The sequence below is a fragment of the Pneumocystis murina genome (genome assembly GCF_000349005.2).
Source record: "Pneumocystis murina B123 chromosome Unknown supercont1.12, whole genome shotgun sequence".
Taxonomy (NCBI): Eukaryota; Fungi; Ascomycota; class Pneumocystomycetes; order Pneumocystales; family Pneumocystaceae; genus Pneumocystis; species Pneumocystis murina.
In genome coordinates this window covers 337,253-356,957 of record NW_017802370.1, presented here as the reverse complement: position 1 = coordinate 356,957, position 19,705 = coordinate 337,253, and the positions used below count along the sequence as shown (strand labels likewise).

At 26.5% G+C, this 19,705-nt stretch overlaps 11 protein-coding genes across 11 annotated transcripts; 3 read left to right on the top strand and 8 right to left on the bottom strand.

The window, feature by feature from the left end:
* Positions 1-61: 61 nt before the first annotated feature.
* PNEG_02231 (hypothetical protein) lies at positions 62-1,797 on the bottom strand (the record flags this gene model as incomplete). Its single annotated transcript, XM_007876024.1, has 6 exons — positions 1,595-1,797; positions 1,484-1,550; positions 1,166-1,437; positions 585-1,116; positions 290-541; positions 62-243 (listed from the first exon to the last, which is right to left on the bottom strand). The coding sequence occupies exons 1-6, from the start codon at positions 1,607-1,609 to the stop codon at positions 62-64; spliced, it is 1,320 nt and encodes a 439-aa protein (XP_007874215.1). The 5' UTR covers positions 1,610-1,797.
* An 87-nt stretch (positions 1,798-1,884) lies between these two features.
* Positions 1,885-2,457, bottom strand: PNEG_02230 (hypothetical protein; the record flags this gene model as incomplete). The annotated part of the gene is made up of 5 exons (XM_007876023.1): positions 1,885-1,914; positions 1,986-2,108; positions 2,160-2,323; positions 2,367-2,400; positions 2,452-2,457. The coding sequence occupies 5 exons, from the start codon at positions 2,455-2,457 to the stop codon at positions 1,885-1,887; spliced, it is 357 nt and encodes a 118-aa protein (XP_007874214.1).
* Positions 2,458-2,646: 189 nt separating this feature from the next.
* On the top strand, positions 2,647-3,869 carry PNEG_02229 (hypothetical protein; the record flags this gene model as incomplete). Its single annotated transcript, XM_007876022.1, has 4 exons — positions 2,647-3,085; positions 3,131-3,274; positions 3,319-3,632; positions 3,678-3,869. 4 exons carry the CDS (start codon positions 2,647-2,649, stop codon positions 3,867-3,869), a joined length of 1,089 nt encoding a protein of 362 aa, XP_007874213.1.
* PNEG_02228 (hypothetical protein) lies at positions 2,681-4,793 on the bottom strand. Its single transcript, XM_007876021.1, has 3 exons — positions 4,728-4,793; positions 4,061-4,680; positions 2,681-4,019 (listed from the first exon to the last, which is right to left on the bottom strand). The coding sequence occupies exons 1-3, from the start codon at positions 4,759-4,761 to the stop codon at positions 3,969-3,971; spliced, it is 705 nt and encodes a 234-aa protein (XP_007874212.1). The 5' UTR covers positions 4,762-4,793; the 3' UTR covers positions 2,681-3,968.
* A 129-nt stretch (positions 4,794-4,922) lies between these two features.
* PNEG_02226 (hypothetical protein) lies at positions 4,923-7,712 on the top strand (the record flags this gene model as incomplete). Its single annotated transcript, XM_007876019.1, has 2 exons — positions 4,923-6,818; positions 6,862-7,712. The coding sequence occupies 2 exons, from the start codon at positions 4,923-4,925 to the stop codon at positions 6,997-6,999; spliced, it is 2,034 nt and encodes a 677-aa protein (XP_007874210.1). The 3' UTR covers positions 7,000-7,712.
* Positions 7,130-7,769, bottom strand: PNEG_02227 (hypothetical protein). The gene has a single exon (XM_007876020.1). The coding sequence runs from the start codon at positions 7,628-7,630 to the stop codon at positions 7,163-7,165; it is 468 nt and encodes a 155-aa protein (XP_007874211.1). The 5' UTR covers positions 7,631-7,769; the 3' UTR covers positions 7,130-7,162.
* A 299-nt stretch (positions 7,770-8,068) lies between these two features.
* On the bottom strand, positions 8,069-8,764 carry PNEG_02225 (hypothetical protein; the record flags this gene model as incomplete). The annotated part of the gene is made up of 5 exons (XM_007876018.1): positions 8,069-8,227; positions 8,274-8,531; positions 8,581-8,604; positions 8,651-8,713; positions 8,762-8,764. The coding sequence occupies 5 exons, from the start codon at positions 8,762-8,764 to the stop codon at positions 8,069-8,071; spliced, it is 507 nt and encodes a 168-aa protein (XP_007874209.1).
* Positions 8,765-9,475: 711 nt separating this feature from the next.
* PNEG_02224 (hypothetical protein) lies at positions 9,476-10,759 on the bottom strand (the record flags this gene model as incomplete). The annotated part of the gene is made up of 1 exon (XM_007876017.1): positions 9,476-10,759. The coding sequence occupies one exon, from the start codon at positions 10,757-10,759 to the stop codon at positions 9,476-9,478; it is 1,284 nt and encodes a 427-aa protein (XP_007874208.1).
* A 648-nt stretch (positions 10,760-11,407) lies between these two features.
* Positions 11,408-12,557, top strand: PNEG_02223 (hypothetical protein; the record flags this gene model as incomplete). Its single annotated transcript, XM_007876016.1, has 5 exons — positions 11,408-11,583; positions 11,628-11,841; positions 11,888-12,175; positions 12,237-12,378; positions 12,424-12,557. 5 exons carry the CDS (start codon positions 11,408-11,410, stop codon positions 12,555-12,557), a joined length of 954 nt encoding a protein of 317 aa, XP_007874207.1.
* Positions 12,558-12,649: 92 nt separating this feature from the next.
* On the bottom strand, positions 12,650-14,140 carry PNEG_02222 (hypothetical protein; the record flags this gene model as incomplete). The annotated part of the gene is made up of 6 exons (XM_007876015.1): positions 12,650-13,033; positions 13,078-13,224; positions 13,276-13,782; positions 13,826-13,914; positions 13,961-14,081; positions 14,123-14,140. The coding sequence occupies 6 exons, from the start codon at positions 14,138-14,140 to the stop codon at positions 12,650-12,652; spliced, it is 1,266 nt and encodes a 421-aa protein (XP_007874206.1).
* A 1,434-nt stretch (positions 14,141-15,574) lies between these two features.
* On the bottom strand, positions 15,575-19,691 carry PNEG_02221 (hypothetical protein; the record flags this gene model as incomplete). Its single annotated transcript, XM_007876014.1, has 25 exons — positions 15,575-15,748; positions 15,792-15,869; positions 15,913-15,999; positions 16,046-16,074; positions 16,121-16,183; positions 16,232-16,433; positions 16,478-16,555; positions 16,600-16,697; positions 16,741-16,880; positions 16,927-16,949; positions 16,995-17,058; positions 17,098-17,168; positions 17,215-17,462; positions 17,505-17,575; positions 17,621-17,920; positions 17,965-18,121; positions 18,166-18,181; positions 18,223-18,407; positions 18,454-18,562; positions 18,607-18,730; positions 18,770-19,015; positions 19,063-19,100; positions 19,146-19,324; positions 19,373-19,523; positions 19,563-19,691. 25 exons carry the CDS (start codon positions 19,689-19,691, stop codon positions 15,575-15,577), a joined length of 3,060 nt encoding a protein of 1,019 aa, XP_007874205.1.
* Between the last annotated feature and the right edge of the window lie 14 nt (positions 19,692-19,705).

Genomic DNA, 19,705 nt, shown 5'->3' with positions numbered 1-19,705 from the left:
AAGAATTTTTTTATTAAATTACATCAATTATTTTTATATTCTATTAACAAATGTAATTATTTCATTCGAATTTTGATTCATGCTTATAACCAAGAGCATGTAAACGTTCACCTAATAATGGATGTGAGTAATGATAACTACTATAAAGTTTGTCTGCATCCATAGTGCTTAAATTTTGAATATGAAGCTTTATAAGCGCACGTGAAAGTTCTTTTGTGTAATTAAGTTTAGCAGCAAATGCATCTAAAATAATTATTCATAATAGTATTGTAAATTTAAAATAATGTACCTGCTTCAAATTCGTTTTTTCTGCTATAAATATTCATAAGAAATGTTAAAAGACTATTTATAGGTGTTAAAATATCATTATATAAAACGAACCCTATCAAAATTGGCTTATCTGAATGAAATCCAAATGATTCATAAAGAGAAGTATTTTGTATAAAAACAGAAAAGAGCATAAATATAAAAAATATATGAATTTGAGTAATTGCTAACATTTTCGCTATATGAGACAATGCCCAATGTCCTAACTCATGGGCTATAATATAATAAGTATTATAGGAAATATAAATAGTAAATACCTAATACTGCAATAATTTCAATGGTTTCCGACTTTTCAATTAATGTATCATAAATGACGATATGTTTATTCCATGGCAAACCAAAAAAATATGCATTACTATGTGCAGATCTTTTTGATCCATCAATTACATAAAGTTTTTTTAGAGGAAATTTCAAATTAGATGCCAATTCTTCAACCTTTAATTTCAATTCTCCTTCAGGCAAGGGAGTAAGCTTATTAAATAAAGGTTGAATTAATGTAGGATAGATTACTATCAGTATAATTTGAAATATAAATATGAAGAGCCATAGATAAAAAAAAAATGCTTGACCAAAGTACGCAATAATTTTTAGAAATATGAAAAGAGTAGGACCTCCAATAATTACAATTAATATCTGACTCTTAATCAAATCCGTAACAAAAAGACTGAATGTTTGTTTATTAAATCCAAATTTTTCTTCCAAAACAAATGTAGAATAAATAGAAACTGGAAGATTAAAAATTAGAGATTGTAAATTTAAAATAAAGAAAAACAATAAAGAATAAAAAATCTATTTCAATTAACTAAATATAAAATTATAATATTTCTATATTTTTTACCTCTCCAGAAAACTTTTCTGGAAAAAACTGATTTACTCGTAACTGAACAAAATCATAAAGCTTAGGAAGAAAGTCATAATTTATAATAAGCAATTTCTGAACAAGTTCATACAATTCAGTAACAAGGCCAAATTTTGCTTTTGCTCTACCATATTCTTGACTTTTATTATATGTTTCTAAATCAACAATGTTTTCTAAAGCTGGCGATGGCTTTTTTTCTTTAAGCTTTTTGTATTGTCGTAATACTAAAAATTGCTCAAATACATATTGGGCTTAAAAGAATTTAATTTTTACTGTCTTAATATTATAATAAATTACCTAGAATAAATGAAACAATAAGCTTTTTCCATGGAAAACCAGGGATATCCAAATCATCTCCAAGGTCCTAACATGTATTAATATTTATTTAAATTCTTGTTTGATAAAAACCTTTAAAAAATCCATTAGATTTTTATTAAATTAAGTGTCGTTATAAAAATAAGATTTAGATTATGTACAAAATATAATTATGAATAAAATAATTTGATTAATATTCAAAACAATGTATATTTTTGTGTCTTTGATTTATTAGAATCTTTTTGAATGAAAATAAGAATTAAAAAATGGAATTAATGAAGACATTTTATACTAAATATTACCGTATAAGAAACCAAAAAAAACCAGAAAAGAATTGATGAATATAATAAAGGTTTAAACAACTTGTCGGAAACAATGACTTGCTATATAATAAGTTCCTGGTCTTTCCAAATCTGATTTTAAAATAAAAGTATCCTATAATAGATGAGATGAACGTTTTTTGACCTAATCCATGTAATCATACAGAAAATCCTCTTAGTTGTGACTCATTTCCATATTGAACAGATCCAGATACAACTAATATAATAGTACATGTACCATCTTGATTCATACTTGAAATAATAGGATGACAATCAAAACTCTGGACCTAAAATGCATGTTTTATTAATTTGTTTTTAATAAAAAAGTCCAAAACTACTTCATGATGACTATTGGGAAGCCTTTTAACAAATTCTGCATAAGATAAGCCAACAAAGGCATTTCCATTCCACACAATAGTTGAAAATGGTCTATAAAACTGGTGCAGAATATCTCTGTTGTTATCCATACATTTAAAAAATATATTAATAAAACTTTCAGCGCCTTATATTTATTTGATTTAATATAAAAGCAACAAAAATAATACCTTTGCTTATAACATCAATAAGATTCCTATATTCCTATTAAAAGAATCTAAGATATTATATATTTTAATTATGTTTTAAACTTACAGACATTATGAATTTCAACGTCGAAAATGTTTTAAAAAAAATTAAATGTAGAAAAACCCTATCATTTAGTATTTATCATCTAAAATTCTTTACCTATTATTTATTTGAAATTATATTTGAGAACAGTGTTTTTTAAGCGACTTAAAAAGACTATTTTTATTAAATTTGAAGGAATATATATTATTTAAATTTAAGATGCCTTTTCTTGATATTCCAGAGAAGATAAATCCTTTAAAAAGCTTAAATATTATATCAAATAATCATGAAAAATATGAGGAGTATGATCATAAGGAAAATAGTGATTTTTCTATGGTGGAAAAAATTATGGATAGAAATTTTAAAAAACATATGTCTAATCTTTTGGAATTGCCTTCTCAGAGTGGAAAGTCTCAAAAAAATACTAAAGAGATTTATGTTTTGCCTCTTCCCGGTTTTGTAGTTAAAACTATACAGACAGGTGATAATAAGAAACGGTTTCCTCAAGGTACAAAAGTATTTCTTAACATATGTCATTCGGATTATGTTACTCCTCCAAAAGATAAAGCAGGATACGATATTATTCCAAAAATAATGAGAGGATGGCATTGGGAAATACCTGTTGTCATAAGTATAGAACGATGGGATGCAGATAAGGGTATATTTAATTGTTTCTAATGAGGTTTGTAATAATTAAAAATAGCTGGAAGAAAATGCTTGGTAATTGATTGTTGTTGTAATACATCTGTTATGGAACTATGTAAAGAAGATTCAAATGTCCGTCTTTTTTTTATTGAGACATGTCTTGAGCTTGTTGAAGATAAAACAGGAATGATTCTTTCTAGAGGTTTTTTTTTCTTGATTATTGATAAAAATGTTCACGTAATTCAGAATATGTTATCCCGAAAATGAAAGCAAAAGGAGAATTACAACCAAGTATTTTAGAAGTAGATAATATTTCTGGAGTAAAAATAGAAGAAACTAACACTAATAAAATTATACCTTTAGAAGGTTTTGGAAAGAATATCTCGAGAAAACTTGAAAATAAAAAGGATGTTATAAATAAAAATACATATATATCTTCTGCTAAAACTAATATTCAAAATAAAATATCAAAGTTAACAAAACCCGTATATACTGTTGAAAAGTTTCTCCAATTAAATAATACAGAAAAGTCAAAAATAGTGATAGATCTCCCTTTAGTAGTATGTTATTATTGTTTTATTACTATAGAATATTAATTACTTCAGGAAAATTCAAGCTATTTATGTTTAGAATTAATCGAAAAAGATAGTTTATTTTCATTGATATTTTATGCTAAAAATATTTATGATGAACTAGAAATACCTATTTCGGAATTCTATAATAGAAAAAAATCACATATAGAAGCTTTTTTTGTACTAAAAAAAAAGAAACTTTATATATTTATACAGTATATATGAATTTAAAAATAAAAAATGCGTTATTAGATCATGTTATAAATAACATATATATAAAATACATACTTCTATTATGTATACCGATATTTGTATCATTAGTAGTTAAAACATATTTTTTAATCTTGCAGAGACATTTCTGAGATTTGTATACACCTAAAAAATTATAAGAAAAATATATTGAAACAAGAACATACTTTTCCCGTAGGACTTCCTAAAATAAGACTTACTACGGAATTTCTAGCCATATTAATATTTAAAAATGCACCGAGAATATGAATTTTAGTATCTGCAATTACGAGTCTTGTTCGTGTTGCATTTTCAATTGCAAATTTCGTTTTTCCATCTTTTCCAACAATCCTACCAATAGCTCTAGAAAGATGTTGACCTTGCAATGTTTTTACATCCTTGATTTCAAATGTATCAATATAAATATCATCTAATCTTATCATCGCAATTGCATCATTTACATCAAATCCCATTGAAAATGCTTTAACAAATTCTGACCCTTTCTGAAGGGATTCAGGCCGTTCAGTATAAATACTTGTCCGTAAATCAATAGTTTTATTCTTTAAATTCATTCGTACTTGTAATTTTAAATGTTCCACCAATGGAGAATAAATTTTTGACCAATTTTCCTTTAAGGGTGCAATTCTATGATAAGGAATCCTCACTGAGATCATTTCAGGCTGCTTAAAGATCTTTATTTTTTTTGTTGAGGCAGAAAAATGAGGCTGATTTGCTTCATCAAGATGCCTTTCATTATCACCACCTTGAAACGCTAAAGGAACTGAATCTACATTAATCAAAAGTTCTTCTTCATAAGAACCATTAGTACGTGTTTTAAAAATAGTACTTTATTACCATTAGACGCTTGATTTTGCTGCAAGTCTTGCATCTTGAATTTCACAAAAAAATCAGACGTTTAACGAGAGCGGTGATGAAATAAGGCATAAAAAATTAGTGGATTTATAAGATTAATTATGTAGTTCTTCAATATCTAAGATGTTTGTTTAAGAGTATCCACAAGGCATTTTTACGGTTCTCTTAGTAAATAGGATGTATTTAAAAACTAGATTGATTTGTTTTCATGGAAGACAGAGTTTTTCTTCGGAAATGGAGAAAAATCTATGGAGAACGATGAAATACCGATTTTTTTTCTTGAAGGGAATAGATCCTGTATGGAGGGGGAGAAGGTATTGTTTTTTATCTTTAAATCAAGAAAAAAGATTAGATTTTGATGATAAAAATGAGAAAAAACGAAGATGGAATTATTTTTTGAAAAATATAATTAGGAGACATTATTCTCGGACAATTTTTTCGCAAAAGTATTCTTATAGTGTATCAAAAGTATTTGAAACTGGTTTATTTAAAATAAAGGGAATTTTTGGGAATTTTGGGTTATTTTTTAAAAGTCGAAATCTAGTAGCTAATTATTCCGAATTGTCTTCGTATAAATTTCCATTAAGAGCGCCATCTATCACAGAAACATATAGACCTACAAAAGAAGTGTTATTATCTAGTACTTCTGGCTTTTTTGGACGTTTAAAAATTAGAATGAAATATCGTTTAATGAGACAAATACGCCCATTTAACATTGATGATATCAGTGCTATGTTTACATGGCTTATTGCATGTAATATTCTTTGGATCATTGTTGGTACAACTACATTTTTTTCTCTGGTCTTAGCTGCTGCAAATAGTGTTTTTGCACAAGAATATCTAGCTACTAAAATTGGCGAATACCTTACTAAAGAAACAGGTATTACTGTATTATTTGAGTCAGCCATTGTTCCAAAGTGGAAAGATGGAACAATTTCCTTTAGAAATGTCTTTATTTCTAGGAGTCCATATAATCAAAATTTGAAAAATAATGTTAGAAAGGGGATAATTTCAGAAATATCTGGCGTAATAACTGAAAATACTACTAATTCTTTTGATTTTTATCCAGAAAAAGAATCTAATTATACTCAATTTCATTTGATAATTGAAAATATTGATGTAGTTTTTTCTTTTGTCAAATGGTTTAGTGGAACGGGTATTATTAAAGACATAGATATAAAGGGTGTTAGAGGTGTTATAGATAGTTCAAATATCAATCTAGATAATGATGCATCTCCTCTAAGTCCAAAATTTCTTAGAAAAAATCGTCAATCAAGTAGTTTTGAAATTGAAAACTTTCGACTTAAGAATGTTTTAGTAACAGTTTTCCAATCTAAAAACTTTCGGCCATTTACAGTTAGTATTTATAATTGTGAACTTCCAAGGCTTAGGAAACAATGGTTATTGTATGATATTTTAAATGCAAATACGATATCTGGTTCTTATGATAATTCTCTTTTTACGTTACATCCACATCAAACATTTCTTAGTAATATAGATGAAAAAAAGGACAAGGAAGCTAAAAAGACTCGTCTTCGAATAGATAATGTAAATATAGATCATATAAATAAAGGCATTGAAGGGCCCATTGGATGGATCACTTATGGATATGTTGATTTTATTTTAGACTTTGTATTTCCTAATGAAAACGAAAATATAAATTTTATGAAAGCTATGCATAATATTATTGATAATATTGAGACTATATTTATAAAGCAAGAAAATGAAGGGGAAAAAGGCGCATTTATATTACAGGATACGATAAATGAAACGTCCCCTGAATTACTCCGAGAATTAGTTCAAATTAGAGATTTTAAAAATTCACAAATAGTTAGTACTAAAGATATTATAATTGATATTAAAGTAGCGTTACATGGAGTGAAAGCAAATGTTCCATTATTTAAAAAACAATTATCATATGTTAGTAATGCACTTATTCGTCCTATTGTGGCATATATTAATTCACATAATACATACATATCCGTTGCTTGTAAAGTAATAAAAAACTTGGATGATTTTAATGGTAGTTGGACCATTTATGATAGTGAGTTAATAAATGAACTTTCAAAGGAGGTATTTATATAATTTTTATTGCTTTTTTTTCCTAATATTAAAGATTTATAATGCATTTGCCAATATTGTAATGAATCAAGATGTTAAGCGACATTATATACGGACTATTTCAGCTTGGTCACTTGAAATGGCAATTCATGCATTTTTAACAAGTTTGATTGGCATTATTCATCCAGTATAGGTTCATTCTTGATATAATAACATTTTATAATTTATAAAATTATGACTATCTTTTGTTTATAAAAATTAAACCATTTGAGGCTAATTTTTATACAGCAGAATTAAATAAGGACATCTGATGTTTCTAGATAGATTTTAGAGAAAAAAAGATATTTTGGAAGATATCATATATTTTTTGATGAATATTCTTTTGACACGAAATGAATGTCTCTTTGCAAGCATTTTTCTGACGGCTTATCTTGTATTTCTGAGGAAGATGTATTTTTCTCTTCGTTTCTAGTCATTTTTAGTGTTTCTAACTCTTTCCATGTTTGTAACTCTTCTGGTAGATTTGATCCATAATAATCTTTAATGCCCACATAATTTATCAATTTATCTAATAAATATGGATTTTGGGACGATGTTGAATTATCAAGATTTTCGTTTAAATGGATGTTTCTTTCTTTTAACATTCGGAAATGTTCAAATTTCTTTTCCAGTATTGGAGATGGATTCCCTGGTGGTGATGCTGGAAGGTTCCAAAACTTAGGAGCGGTGTATTGGCGAATAGCTTCTCTCTCTGAGAACATTTGATCCGGAATTTCAAAGGACTTTCTAGATGTTGTAGGCTCATTTATATGGGTTTGAGTCATATTTGAATTACATATAAATTTTTAAACGTTAACACGGAAAATGAAAAAAATATAGATACCCTTTAAAAAACTGTATATATTGGAATCAAATATTTTATTCAAAGCATTAGAAAACTTTCTAAGTATATTCTAAATAATTTTTAATTATTTCATAAGCAAAGATAGCGCAGTAATGAGAATAAAATTGTACATAAAAAAGCACTAAATGTTGCGAGTAGTTAGAAATATTCACGGAATAGTATCCAGATCTTCTGGAATATTAAATTGAGAAGCAAGGAGGTTTTTTTCCACCATTAACTCATTTACACAGTAACTCTGTAAAATTAAAACGTTGTCTATTTATATTAGTAAAGTATTTGATAAAAATATTTCCCTAGGTTCCTGTCCATCGATTTGCTGCCTCTTTTGCAACTTGGATCGCTTTTTCTAAATTTGCTGTCAGTCTTGTATAATATCTATATTTTGTATAATAATATATATGCCTTTTGCTTCAATAATTGCTGGATCAGAGTCTCGATAACGTTCCAACTTTGCAAGGATCTCTGTATGTTTTTTTTCCTTTTCCGCTACATTTTTAAGTAAAGAAGTACGTAATTGCTTTTGCTTATTAGTAAATATTATAAAAAGCATAACGATTCAATACTGAATCTTTTCGTTGACTTGTTTCTTCATTTATCTTGTCTTGTAAAGTTTGTGTTTCTGCTTGAAGTGTTTCAAGTTGCTTTTCCATTGTTGTAATTCGAAGCTGTCTTGATTGTCTTGCTTCACTTGGAAAGCTCCAAAAGTAATTACTTGTTCCAATTTTATCCATTTTAACAATGCCATCATCAACAAGCGATTGTAAAATATCTTTAATAGATTGAAGTACAATTTTTTTTTCCTGATAACCCTTCTTTTCTATCTTCAATAATATTAACTATAAACCTATATTTTAACTTCTGTAATAATACCTCTTTAAGTTGAAAAAATTCTTTCTAAAAAATAATGTTTAAAAGCTATATAAATAAAATATTTACATACACTTTCATGGAATAATTCTTCTAAACGCGCCCGTTTCTCAGCTAATGATAGGCCTTTTTTTGACTAATTCAAATTATATTTAAAATATTCCTTTTAAAAAAATCAAATTACCATTTTTTCATCTTAAACTTAACTCCTTGAAATAGATAAAAAATACTCGTACTCAGAATATCCTTAAATTTATGATATCGAAAAAACTTAACCCCACAATCCCTTCAAAAATACTTCTTTGAATCTCACCATGATCTATCATAGCAACAATCAAAAAAGAATCTCTGAAAGAGATTCGGCGTCTGCCTGAGGTAGTGCAATACAAGCGACACCTGTGCCGGTCACATAGCAAGCTAGAAATGACCAGGCTGGGTACAAAAAGTAGTATAATCAATGTGTTCCCAGTGGGAACATTTCAGAGATTAAACTGAAAAGAACAGATACTACACTTGATCTAAGCCAAAAGGCTATTAACATATTAGCAAATAGAGTTATGAAAAAAAAACAGTGTTTTACCAAAGAGAGGTAAAGAATTTAAGGGAGTAAAGGTGATTTATATAGACTTTTAAATTTAAACTCCGATATGTTTTCTAGAATACTCGTGTGACGCTTTTGAGATGGTAATATGTAAGATATAATGTATATATATATATATATATGGAACATGAATAACTGCATAAAAGAATATAAAAGTATTAAATTATACTCTAAAAAAAACTACAAACTTTAAAGAAACTCTAATAAAAAAAATGTACATTATAAAACATATGTATTAACACAATATGTTTAAATGTTATAAAATTTTATGTTCAAAAGTAAAAAATAAAGAGAATTTTATCCAGAAATAGCAATTCTTTGATCAGAAACAAAAAGATTGGGTATACTAGGAATTGATGGTATATCAATATTATTATAAACTAAATAAGATTTAGTGTTTTTGTGAATTTGTTGTTGATTATTATTTATTCTTTCTTGAATGCCAGATTTTTTTTGTAAAAAGTCATTGGTATGAGTTTCGGAATTATTTATTTTTGAAAATATATTCAAAGAATCATCTTTTAATGCTTTAGAGTGAACGTCTAATTTTCGTAAATGTTTAATTGAATTGTTATTTTTATGCTCATGTGTATGATTTGAAAAAGATTTACTTCTAATTTCATCTTGAGCATAAGTGATTGGATAATTTTGCTTTGAATTTTTTGTTTTTAAAATAGGATTAGAACTTTGTTTGCTTTTATCAAGAATATGATTAAACTGTGTCATTTTTGAATTACCATCTGTTTGAAAATAATCATCTGTATTTTTATCTTTATGGTCATAATATTCCTTCAATAACTCTTCGGTTGTACTAGATGGAGATGGTGTATGTTTAAGCATATCCTCAGATACTATTCTTTTTGGTTCAGGTGTAACTGAACGTTTTAATTTATTTTCTTCAATTGTATAAGGTAGTGATCTTCCTTGTGAAAAAGATAGTAGCGAAAGTTCATCATCAGAAGAACAAGGTGATGGATTACCATTTACCACTCTTAAAACACCGGGAGAAATCAATCCAAAATCAACATTTGACGATGATGTTAATCTCTTGTTAGATAAGCGTGTAGAATAAGACGACAATGTAGGTAACGTTTCATCTAATAGAGTAAAAGGTGATGAATTGTAGCAAGAAGTATTGGAAACTATTGAATTATGACGAACACTATTAGAACATGGAATCGTATTTGAAAAATTCTGACACTGAAGAGTTTTTGATGGAAAATAGTGGCAAGGCGTTTTAGAATTTAAAAGATCAATTCTGTATCTTTTAGAAGGATATTGATTTCGAGATCGAAGAAATTCCTTTTTTCCGTTAATAGGGAATCGAATATTGGATGTATCCAAATACATTGAAGATACATCATTTTTCTGTTTAGTATTTTTTGGATAACATTCATCAGATTTACTTATAAGATTTGTACCAGGATCAAAAATATCTGCAAATTGATATATAGGAGTGCCCGTATATCTATTTTTAAAAATAGAACCATTATAGTAACCCCGATTCTTCCATTTTTTTGTCAATCTGCCCGCAGATGTTTTTTTTTCATAAAATGATTGTTTTCCTTGAGTGTTTCCCATTTTTATTGGATCCAAAATATAAACAATCAAATAAGAGCATAAAGAAATTCTTATTGTATATAAAAAATACCTTTTTTTCAGGTATTTTGTTTTAATTTACAGTTTTGAAGAAAAAAAATTAATTATTCTGATCAATTTAAACTAATTTTTTTTTCCCTTCAATTAAATATAACCTTTTCTAAAGTTAATTACTCGCCAATTCATATGTCTTCTTTTTTTTTTCTTATACGTTTAGTTAGAGGGCTGAATATTTATATATTTATTAATTATATTATCAGCCTTGCCGAGTACGTTTTAAGATTTTAACCAGCCTTTTTAATATAAATTTAAGTCAAAAAATAAAATATACTATATTATATTGGAAAGTAATATATGAATTACTTTAGTCCTTAGAAATATGTTTTTAAATTGTTTTTTATAAAGAATTGTAATTTTTTTTTGAAATATTATTTTTCTAAACTTTTATAAAAATACGTATATGATAATGCTTTAAAACACAAATATTATTAATTACATATGGTAGAAAATGATTTCGTATGTTTCTTTCATTTTTTATATTTCTTAGGACTTTTATGAAAATGTTTTATTTTAATTAAAAAGTTACTTTTTAACTCTATATTGCCGGGAAATTAAAGGAGTGGGTGGACTATGGTAGAAGATTGTATAGAGGAATGTGTTTCTGAGTTTTTTCAAAAGTTGTATGAAAAAGATAATCAGATTACTACTTTTTCTGTGGACGATATGAATATTATTAATCAAGTGAAAAAACCATTTAGATCTCGTTATCTTACAGATTCAAATAAAGTATTTTCTTATAATGCCTGGTAGAAATATTTTTTCCCGCAAAAAATATATTTATAAAGTAAAGGGATGATGTAGAATGGGATGATGAGCAGAAAAAAATAGCTATTGAAAAAATTAATAAGCAAATGTCAAGTCCTGTTATTGATAAAGAAAAATATATGAATAACCAATCTCTTTTCTGGGACAAATTTTATCAAAATCATAAAACTCATTTTTTTAAAAATAGGAAATGGTTATTTCATGAATTTCCTCAGATATTCGATTGTATTTGTTCTTATGTAAAATAATTGTTTCTAGTCTGTTATAGAAACTTATAAATAATAGTCTGGTAAGAAATATATTCTAGAAATTGGATGCGGTGTTGGAAATACTATGTTTCCTATTTTGTTACAAAATAAGAACCCATTTCTTGTAATTCATGGAGTTGATTATTCAAGAAAGGCTATTGAAATACTAGAAAGATCCGAATTCTTTTCGGGAAATAATATACGGGCATCTGTTTGGGATATGGCTAATTTAAATGGAGAATTTCCAGAAGGAGCAACTAATGTAGATATTGTTATACTAATATTTGCTTTTAGTTCCTTATCACCAAGTCAATGGAATATTGCTGTTCAAAATATATATAAGGAAAGGATTTTTATGTTTTTTTCTTTTTTTAATATTCTTTTAGATGTTGAAACCAGGTGGCATAATTTTATTTCGTGATTATGGACGCTGGGATATGACACAATTACGTTTTAAAAAGGAAAGATTTCTTGAAGATAATTTTTATATAAGAGGGGATGGTACTAGAGTATATTTTTTTAGTCATGGTGCTTTTCCAGTATTTTTCATATTAGTGTTAATATTAATTTTAGAACAAATACCAGAAATTTTTGGGAAATTATTTAAAATAGAACGTAATGAATTAGATAAACGACTTTTAGTAAATCGTGCTACTATGCAAAAAATGTATAGGATTTGGATCTATGGAGTTTTTAAGAAAATTTGAACCAGTCATATAAATAATGACAATATAATGCATAATATTGGATTCCTGTAAATTACCATAATAAATTTATTTATTTTTTTTTTTAGAAAATATTATAAATCGTTTATTTGATCAATTTGTAGGCAACGATCTTCTCCGCCGCTTATAATACCAAAAATATTACTCCAATCAATACTAAATACTTTTGTATTTTTTTTTCCACTTTGACGTTTAATTGAATATAAACTCCCGTTAGGTACTCGTATATCCCATATTTTAACCAAACTATCATAACTACCACTTATAAGAACATAATTATTTCTATCGCATGACGATAATGATACTACAAAATTTGTATGTCCTTTTAATGTTTGTACGGGTGTAGATTTTAAAGAAATTCTTGGATCATGAAGAAGTATATGTTGAGATGATGAACCACATGCTAACAACGACATAGAAGGTATACAACATATTGAAAATAGGGCATGCTGTGTTACCTAAATATATTTAATGCGAGTATTATTTTAAAAAATTTATTTACCCTGTTATCTACATTAGAAAATGTAATTAAATCCCACGTTTTAATAGAATGATCTGTGCCAACAGAATATCCCACTGTACAATCCTTACTATCAAAAATAATTTCTGAACAAGATGATGAATGACCTTGTATCATGTAAATAGGTTTCTTCATCATATATTAGACTTATGTATATACAAAAGATCTAATAAAACATACTTTCGTTATTATTTTGTCACTTAATTCATTTCTTTTTCTTTTTTTAATCGATTTTTCCTCATCTATTACCCAATCATTTTCCTCAATATCCCAAATCCCAATGTTTCCATCTGCTCCTGAACTTAAAAGTCGGTTCGTTTGCAAATTAACTGCAATTGATTCAACTGACATTGCATGCCCTTTCATTTCAAAAACACAGTGACATGTTATAATTGTATTCTTTTTTTTCTTTAATCTCCAAATTTTAATTGTTTGATCCATACTTGATGTAGCAAATCGTTCATTTTCGACCCAGCAAACAGATTTAACTGGTCCATCATGACTCAAAGTTTCTGTAATAATTTCTCCATCCTCATTCCATAGCCTTGATATTCCATCATAACATCCTGAAAGTATTTTTTTTGAATCCACTGATTTAACGCATGATACCCAGTCACTATGTAGAAATGACGAAACATATTTAGGTGCTAATATCGAACGAATATATTCTATTGATAAAGTTGTTTCCTAATATATTAATAGCTTTTCCTTTCAAGATTTTCCTTCATACACATGTTTGTTGTTTTCTTGCCAAATATTCTCCTAATGATTCTTGCAAAAATTCTCCATCAACTAAAAACGCAAAATTTATAGGTGGATCTATATATATACTTAAAAAAATCATTTCTTATTCCCCTTATTTTACCTTTTTCTAAAAGATGATTGATTACTTCGTTTAATCCATAAGGGTTCAATGAAAGTGGTACAAAAATAGGTGTATTTTCAACTTCAATTTCTTTTTCTTTTGTAATAAAAATTACGCGAATCTATTAAGCTTTAACCTTTATTTATAGATATTTTAAAAAACCTTAGTCTGATTTTCCATATATTAAGATTTTTTTCAAAAATAACTTTTAAAAAAAAATGATATATTTAAGGAATTTTTAAGTTAATATTCTAGGAAAAATGTTATTTTTAAATATAAGAATACAGGGCTTTAAGGAAATTATAGATTTTTTTGAATTGATATTAAAAAAATGTTTTATGTTAAGATTTTTTTATTTTTATATTTAAGATGTGTTTTTTCTGGAATTCTTTAATTTAGAAGAATCTGGTTATAGTTTATTATGTTGATCTTTTAATATGTTTCAATTTCGATTTTCAGGTAGAATTGAGTGTTGTTATATTTAAATGGGTCTATAAATAAAGTGAAATTAAGGAATAAGTTTTGCATATTTAGATTTTTCTGGGTTTTTACATTTATATTAGAGTTTTTTTAGGAAAGATTTGAGTTATTTTGATGAAGAATCTTTAAGTATTATTTGTAATGATTCTAATAAATGATTTAAGATTAATCTTAGCTGAAAATAATATATGAAAGTTTAGATTTTTACTATTACTTATTTTTAGAAAAAATTCAATTGATCAAATTGGGAAAAAAAAAGTTAAAAATATATCTTAAAGACAACTGTTTTGATTTTAACGTTATTTGTTAGTACTAGTGTATTTTTACTAAAAGTATATTTTTTATCTATTATTATTTCAGCTTATATTTTGGGTTTTCTGATGAGAGAATCCTAGTTTTCTAATTATTTTTTCTATTAATTGGTCTTTTTTTATTTATTGCTATTTACTTTTGATAAAAGGCAGGATTGTTGTTCTTGAAAGTTTTAGAGTATTGAAATTTATCTTTTTATGTATTATTAGATTTATAAAATACAGATATGGGGAAGACTGTTTTTAGCCCAATAATGAAGTGTATTATTTTAGTATCTATCATAGTATCACAAGTATTTAATATTTTATTTTATATTATATTATTAATGAAAATAAATTAGTTTTGTCAATGCATACTATTTTTGTAATAATAGCTCTATCTTTGATTATGGAGTTAACTATATTGATATAGGAAACACTTATAAAGTAATTTTGTAAATATATTTATAGTGGCTCTAAAAATTTATATAGATTTGTAATATATATATAATAGTTTCCAACTATTTATTTAGATATTTATAATGGCTCTTATTACAAGATACCATATTTCTTAGTATTATTGTTTGATTCACCTTTAATAGGCATTGTTATATATATAATTATTATTCTATTTTAAATTCTTTGTAAATAAAATATGGTAAAAAACTTGTGCTATTATGATTTGTTTTTAGACGTTCCTAGAACGACTTACAAAGTTTTGATATTTTTTAATATTGGTATTGAAATTAGATTCAGATCATTATTTTTAGAATTTTTTTATTGTGATATTAAAAATAATTCGAATTTTATAATTTTTGAAATATAGATAATAAATAAAAAACATTTAATAATCATTAAATGTTTTTTTTGTAATATTATATCCTGCATCAGAAAATCCTTGCATTATTTCATCACATTTTGAAGAAGTAGTAACTATAAATGAATCAGATGTTTTAGAATTAAAAAGATTCACTAGATATTTATTATGAAGAACATATAGCTCATCTATAGTGATGTTCTAAATAGTTATAGTTTCAATCCAAGAGAATAATGAATATTACCGATATTTCGTCAATCAATTGGCGTCTTTTATTTTCTGGTTGATTTTTTATAACTTGAGAAACAAAAGACTCTTGTGCCTATTTTTTTAAGAAGAATGTTTGTTTTATGTCAATTACTTACTGCAAAGAAAGGGGTAGAATCAATTGAAACGATATCATAAACAAGTGAACTTTTTGCGTTTATCATTATATTTTCATCAAAAGATATCTTTAATATTATAGGTTATTATAATAAAGATGTTTTTTAAGCCAACCTTTTTGTTCTTTATGTCGTTTATAATAACTAGAGGTATTACATAATGTATATTTTTTGATAATTTAAATTATACCTCGAGTTTTTTCCCATACATTAAAAACATTTGGAGATGAATAAATAGAATAATAAACAAAACCTAATTTAAGCGACGTTAATATATATAAATATATGTTATTAAAATTACCTGATTCTATATCTGTTTTAAAGCTCACACTATATGCTAGACCTGCACCTCTTATATGTTTCCAAAGTATTCCTTCCATAATATTAAGATACGATAAAAGAAGAATAAATGCTGGGAAGTCTTTATGGTTAAAATCTGAAAATAGCTTAGAAACATGAACAGAATATGAATTTTCGACAGTAGATAGAGATATTATATGAGCCTTGTCCTAGTAAGAGAGTATCAATAAATAAAATAAATTAATACTATTCCAGAAGGAGTTCTTCCTTTTTCTGTTAACATGATTTTTTTATATGGAATTCGTGACATATTAATATCATCTTTCTTAAAAGAGATTATATTAAAAAGTAAGAAAAGAAATATAATACTTCTTGATGATTAATGAAAGATTTCCACGATAATACGGGATGTTCTAAATTTAAAATGTCGGAAATTATTTGAAAATACATATTTTCTGGTTTAAAAACTTTTCAAGTTATAATATGAAAGCTTCATTAGAAAAAACATACGTTGATTTTGTATAGTTTTAAATTTTTCAACAACTTTATTTGGTTCTTTTTCTAATTCATCCTTCAGTCTCTTTAAGAAATTTATTTGAGAAAGTATATTTATTGCTTTAGATGTAGATAGATTTTTATCTAGTTGGTACCTTATGAAAATTTAGATTAAATAGATAAAAAATAAGAGTTATCTACATTCTCATTAAAGCCCAGCATATCTTAAAATGTTAGAAATAAAATTTTTAAAATAAAAAGTTGGTTACTTTATTTCCATTCCTTTTTTCTTGCGGAATGTCATTTAATGATTTAAATACAAAAATCATAAGTCTATAGACTTTAGAAAATATATATAGGAATACGTGTTACCTTTGAGGTTCGAAAATACTTCCATAAAACAAATCTTTTAATAAAAAAATTCCTTTTTTATAGTTTTGTATCTATGTAAAAGATTAAGATTGAAAATATAGCAAATGTATTAAATACTTCAACTTTAATTTGAATAGTTGCAATCTCTAGAAACGATGCAGATACCCCCCATGATGCACTGTAGTCTACTGTTTCATTTTCTAATAATCTTACAACTTCTTCATATGTTAATTTAGTTCCATCACTACGAACAACTCCATTTAAAAAGAAATTGTCGAGATAAATACCAAGATATGGCTTAAGATCAGAATTTACGTGTTCTGAAGAAATATACACCTGGATAGTTACAAATTTTGAATTAATATCTTAATATAATTAAAAGATATAAAAGAAATAATTGATATTACGATTGAAATATAAGTAAAGGGGTATTTTTTCTAATGAATCTTGATCAATATATTTTTGGAGATCAGAACACCTATAAATATGTAAGAAAAAAATGCTATAGAAACATGATGCTTACTGTTCTCCGTGTGTATTATTTATCTTTTGTTTTGCTACTCCCGCCCTAGCAGACATACTTGTAATAAAGTTGATGTTTTTAACGCTTGGAATTTTAAAATCAGAAACTACTGTTAAAGGAAATGGTGCGTCGTTTTTTTCTTGAGATATTCTTAATTGTTCCCTAAGTTTCTTAAGACCTTCTTCTCCGAGTTTCTTTCTTTGGTTTTCTATTCTTATTTTTTCATTTTTTTCTAATTCTAATGACAATTTAGCAGAAGCTTTGGAAATTATACATATGTGAAAATTTTGGATAAACCAACTAAAATTAAACAGGTTATTAGCATCAACAGACACAATACATACAAATCCAAAAGTTGTAGCCATTCTGTTACTGTCCATAATTTTAAATTTTCATAATCTTCATAATCTTGCAATGATCTCTTTAAAGTATCTTTGGTATTACTACCATACAAAAAGTCTGTAATTATTACGTTAGTAAAAATGCCATCTAGATCGGTTTCTAATTCATATTAGAGAGTTAATTTTAATAACAATAAATCTGACCATTTGTATCCATAATCTACTTGTCTTAGCTAATTATTTTAGATAGTTAATATTTACCGCCAGTTTTTCTCTATGTATAATCGTACTCATGCGGTTGATATCAAAATTTTCTGGATTATCTCTGACACTATTTAAAAGCTCGAAAACACGTTCTTCAATCTTTTCTAGTTTTTTTGTTGGTACGCTGTATAGATTTAGATATATAACACTTGGCAGACGTATTGTCATTGAAAAAGATATATCTATATTCTTTTTCTAGTCAAATAAAAATGCATGATCTAAAAATACCTGAACAAAATTGATCTTCGATTTCCACGAGTTCTTTTTGTAATGCAGAAATAGCTGAATCTGTTAGATATTTTCCCAAAAGATTTAATGCAGTTAATGTGAGAAATTCCTATAGTAATTTTATATAATCTTATGTAAAAAAGGAAAAAATACAGTAGAGAATGGGCCAAGCCATGCTAAAAGAACTTCGCCAACAGTTTCATCTTTATCAGGAAAAAGAACAATTTCTGTATGAGATTTCTTCAAAGGAGGAGTTTTTGGAGAATCAACCCATGGTCTAGATATAAGATTTTGTAAATATTCATGATAATTATACCTTTTCCAATTTTCTAAATTCGGCGTGAGATTATTAAGGATATTGGGTTCAATGATTTGATCAAGTACATAAAAAAGCTCATTTACATCAATTTTCCCTGTAATAATGATACATAAATTCTGAGGGAGATAATATTTCGAATGGTATTTTCGAACGGTTTCAACATTTAAAACTCTTAATGCCTTTAAATTCCCTCCTGTATAACTTCTATATCCAATTCCCTCAGGAAAAAGGGCGCGTTGAGAACTATTTCATTAACATCCATTAAATTTTTAATTTATAGTATTAATTACTGTATTAATTGCAAATCATTTAATGTGTTTTCATGTCCCTCCATAATATCAGACAGAAATTCAATATTTATTACTTTAATTACCTGCATCTCGCTATATACAACGCCTGCGTCATTCCCATCACCATCAATATGATGGATTTCTGTATAAAATCCATCATATGTAAGCGTAGGAAAAAGTATATGGTCAATAAATATGGGAAAAATATGTAAAAATCCTTCTGTTCCTGCCGTACTAATCGTATATGCTGTGTGGTCCGTCTCTATCCTCATTCATAAGGAAATTTCCTCAATATATATAAAAACTTTACCCGTCCATGCATTTGTACCTTGTGCAAATGAACGGTTTGCTAAAAAATCTAAAACACCCTTATAAGGATACTTTTTACTCCCAAGAAATATTAAATGCTCAAGTGTATGAGGGCATCCAGAGTCATTTAAAACTATAATAATTAATTTCGTCTATTTTATCTTTTTTAACTTTCTTTCTGTTGCGAGTACAAATTTTCCTTTGGTTAAAGGCACATCAATATCAACCAAAACTACCTGAATACCTGTTCTAACACTTCTCCATGATCTAACACGTCTTCCGTGTGCCTCAAAGTCCTGATTTTTTATAAAATATGACATTTTCTAAGTTATCT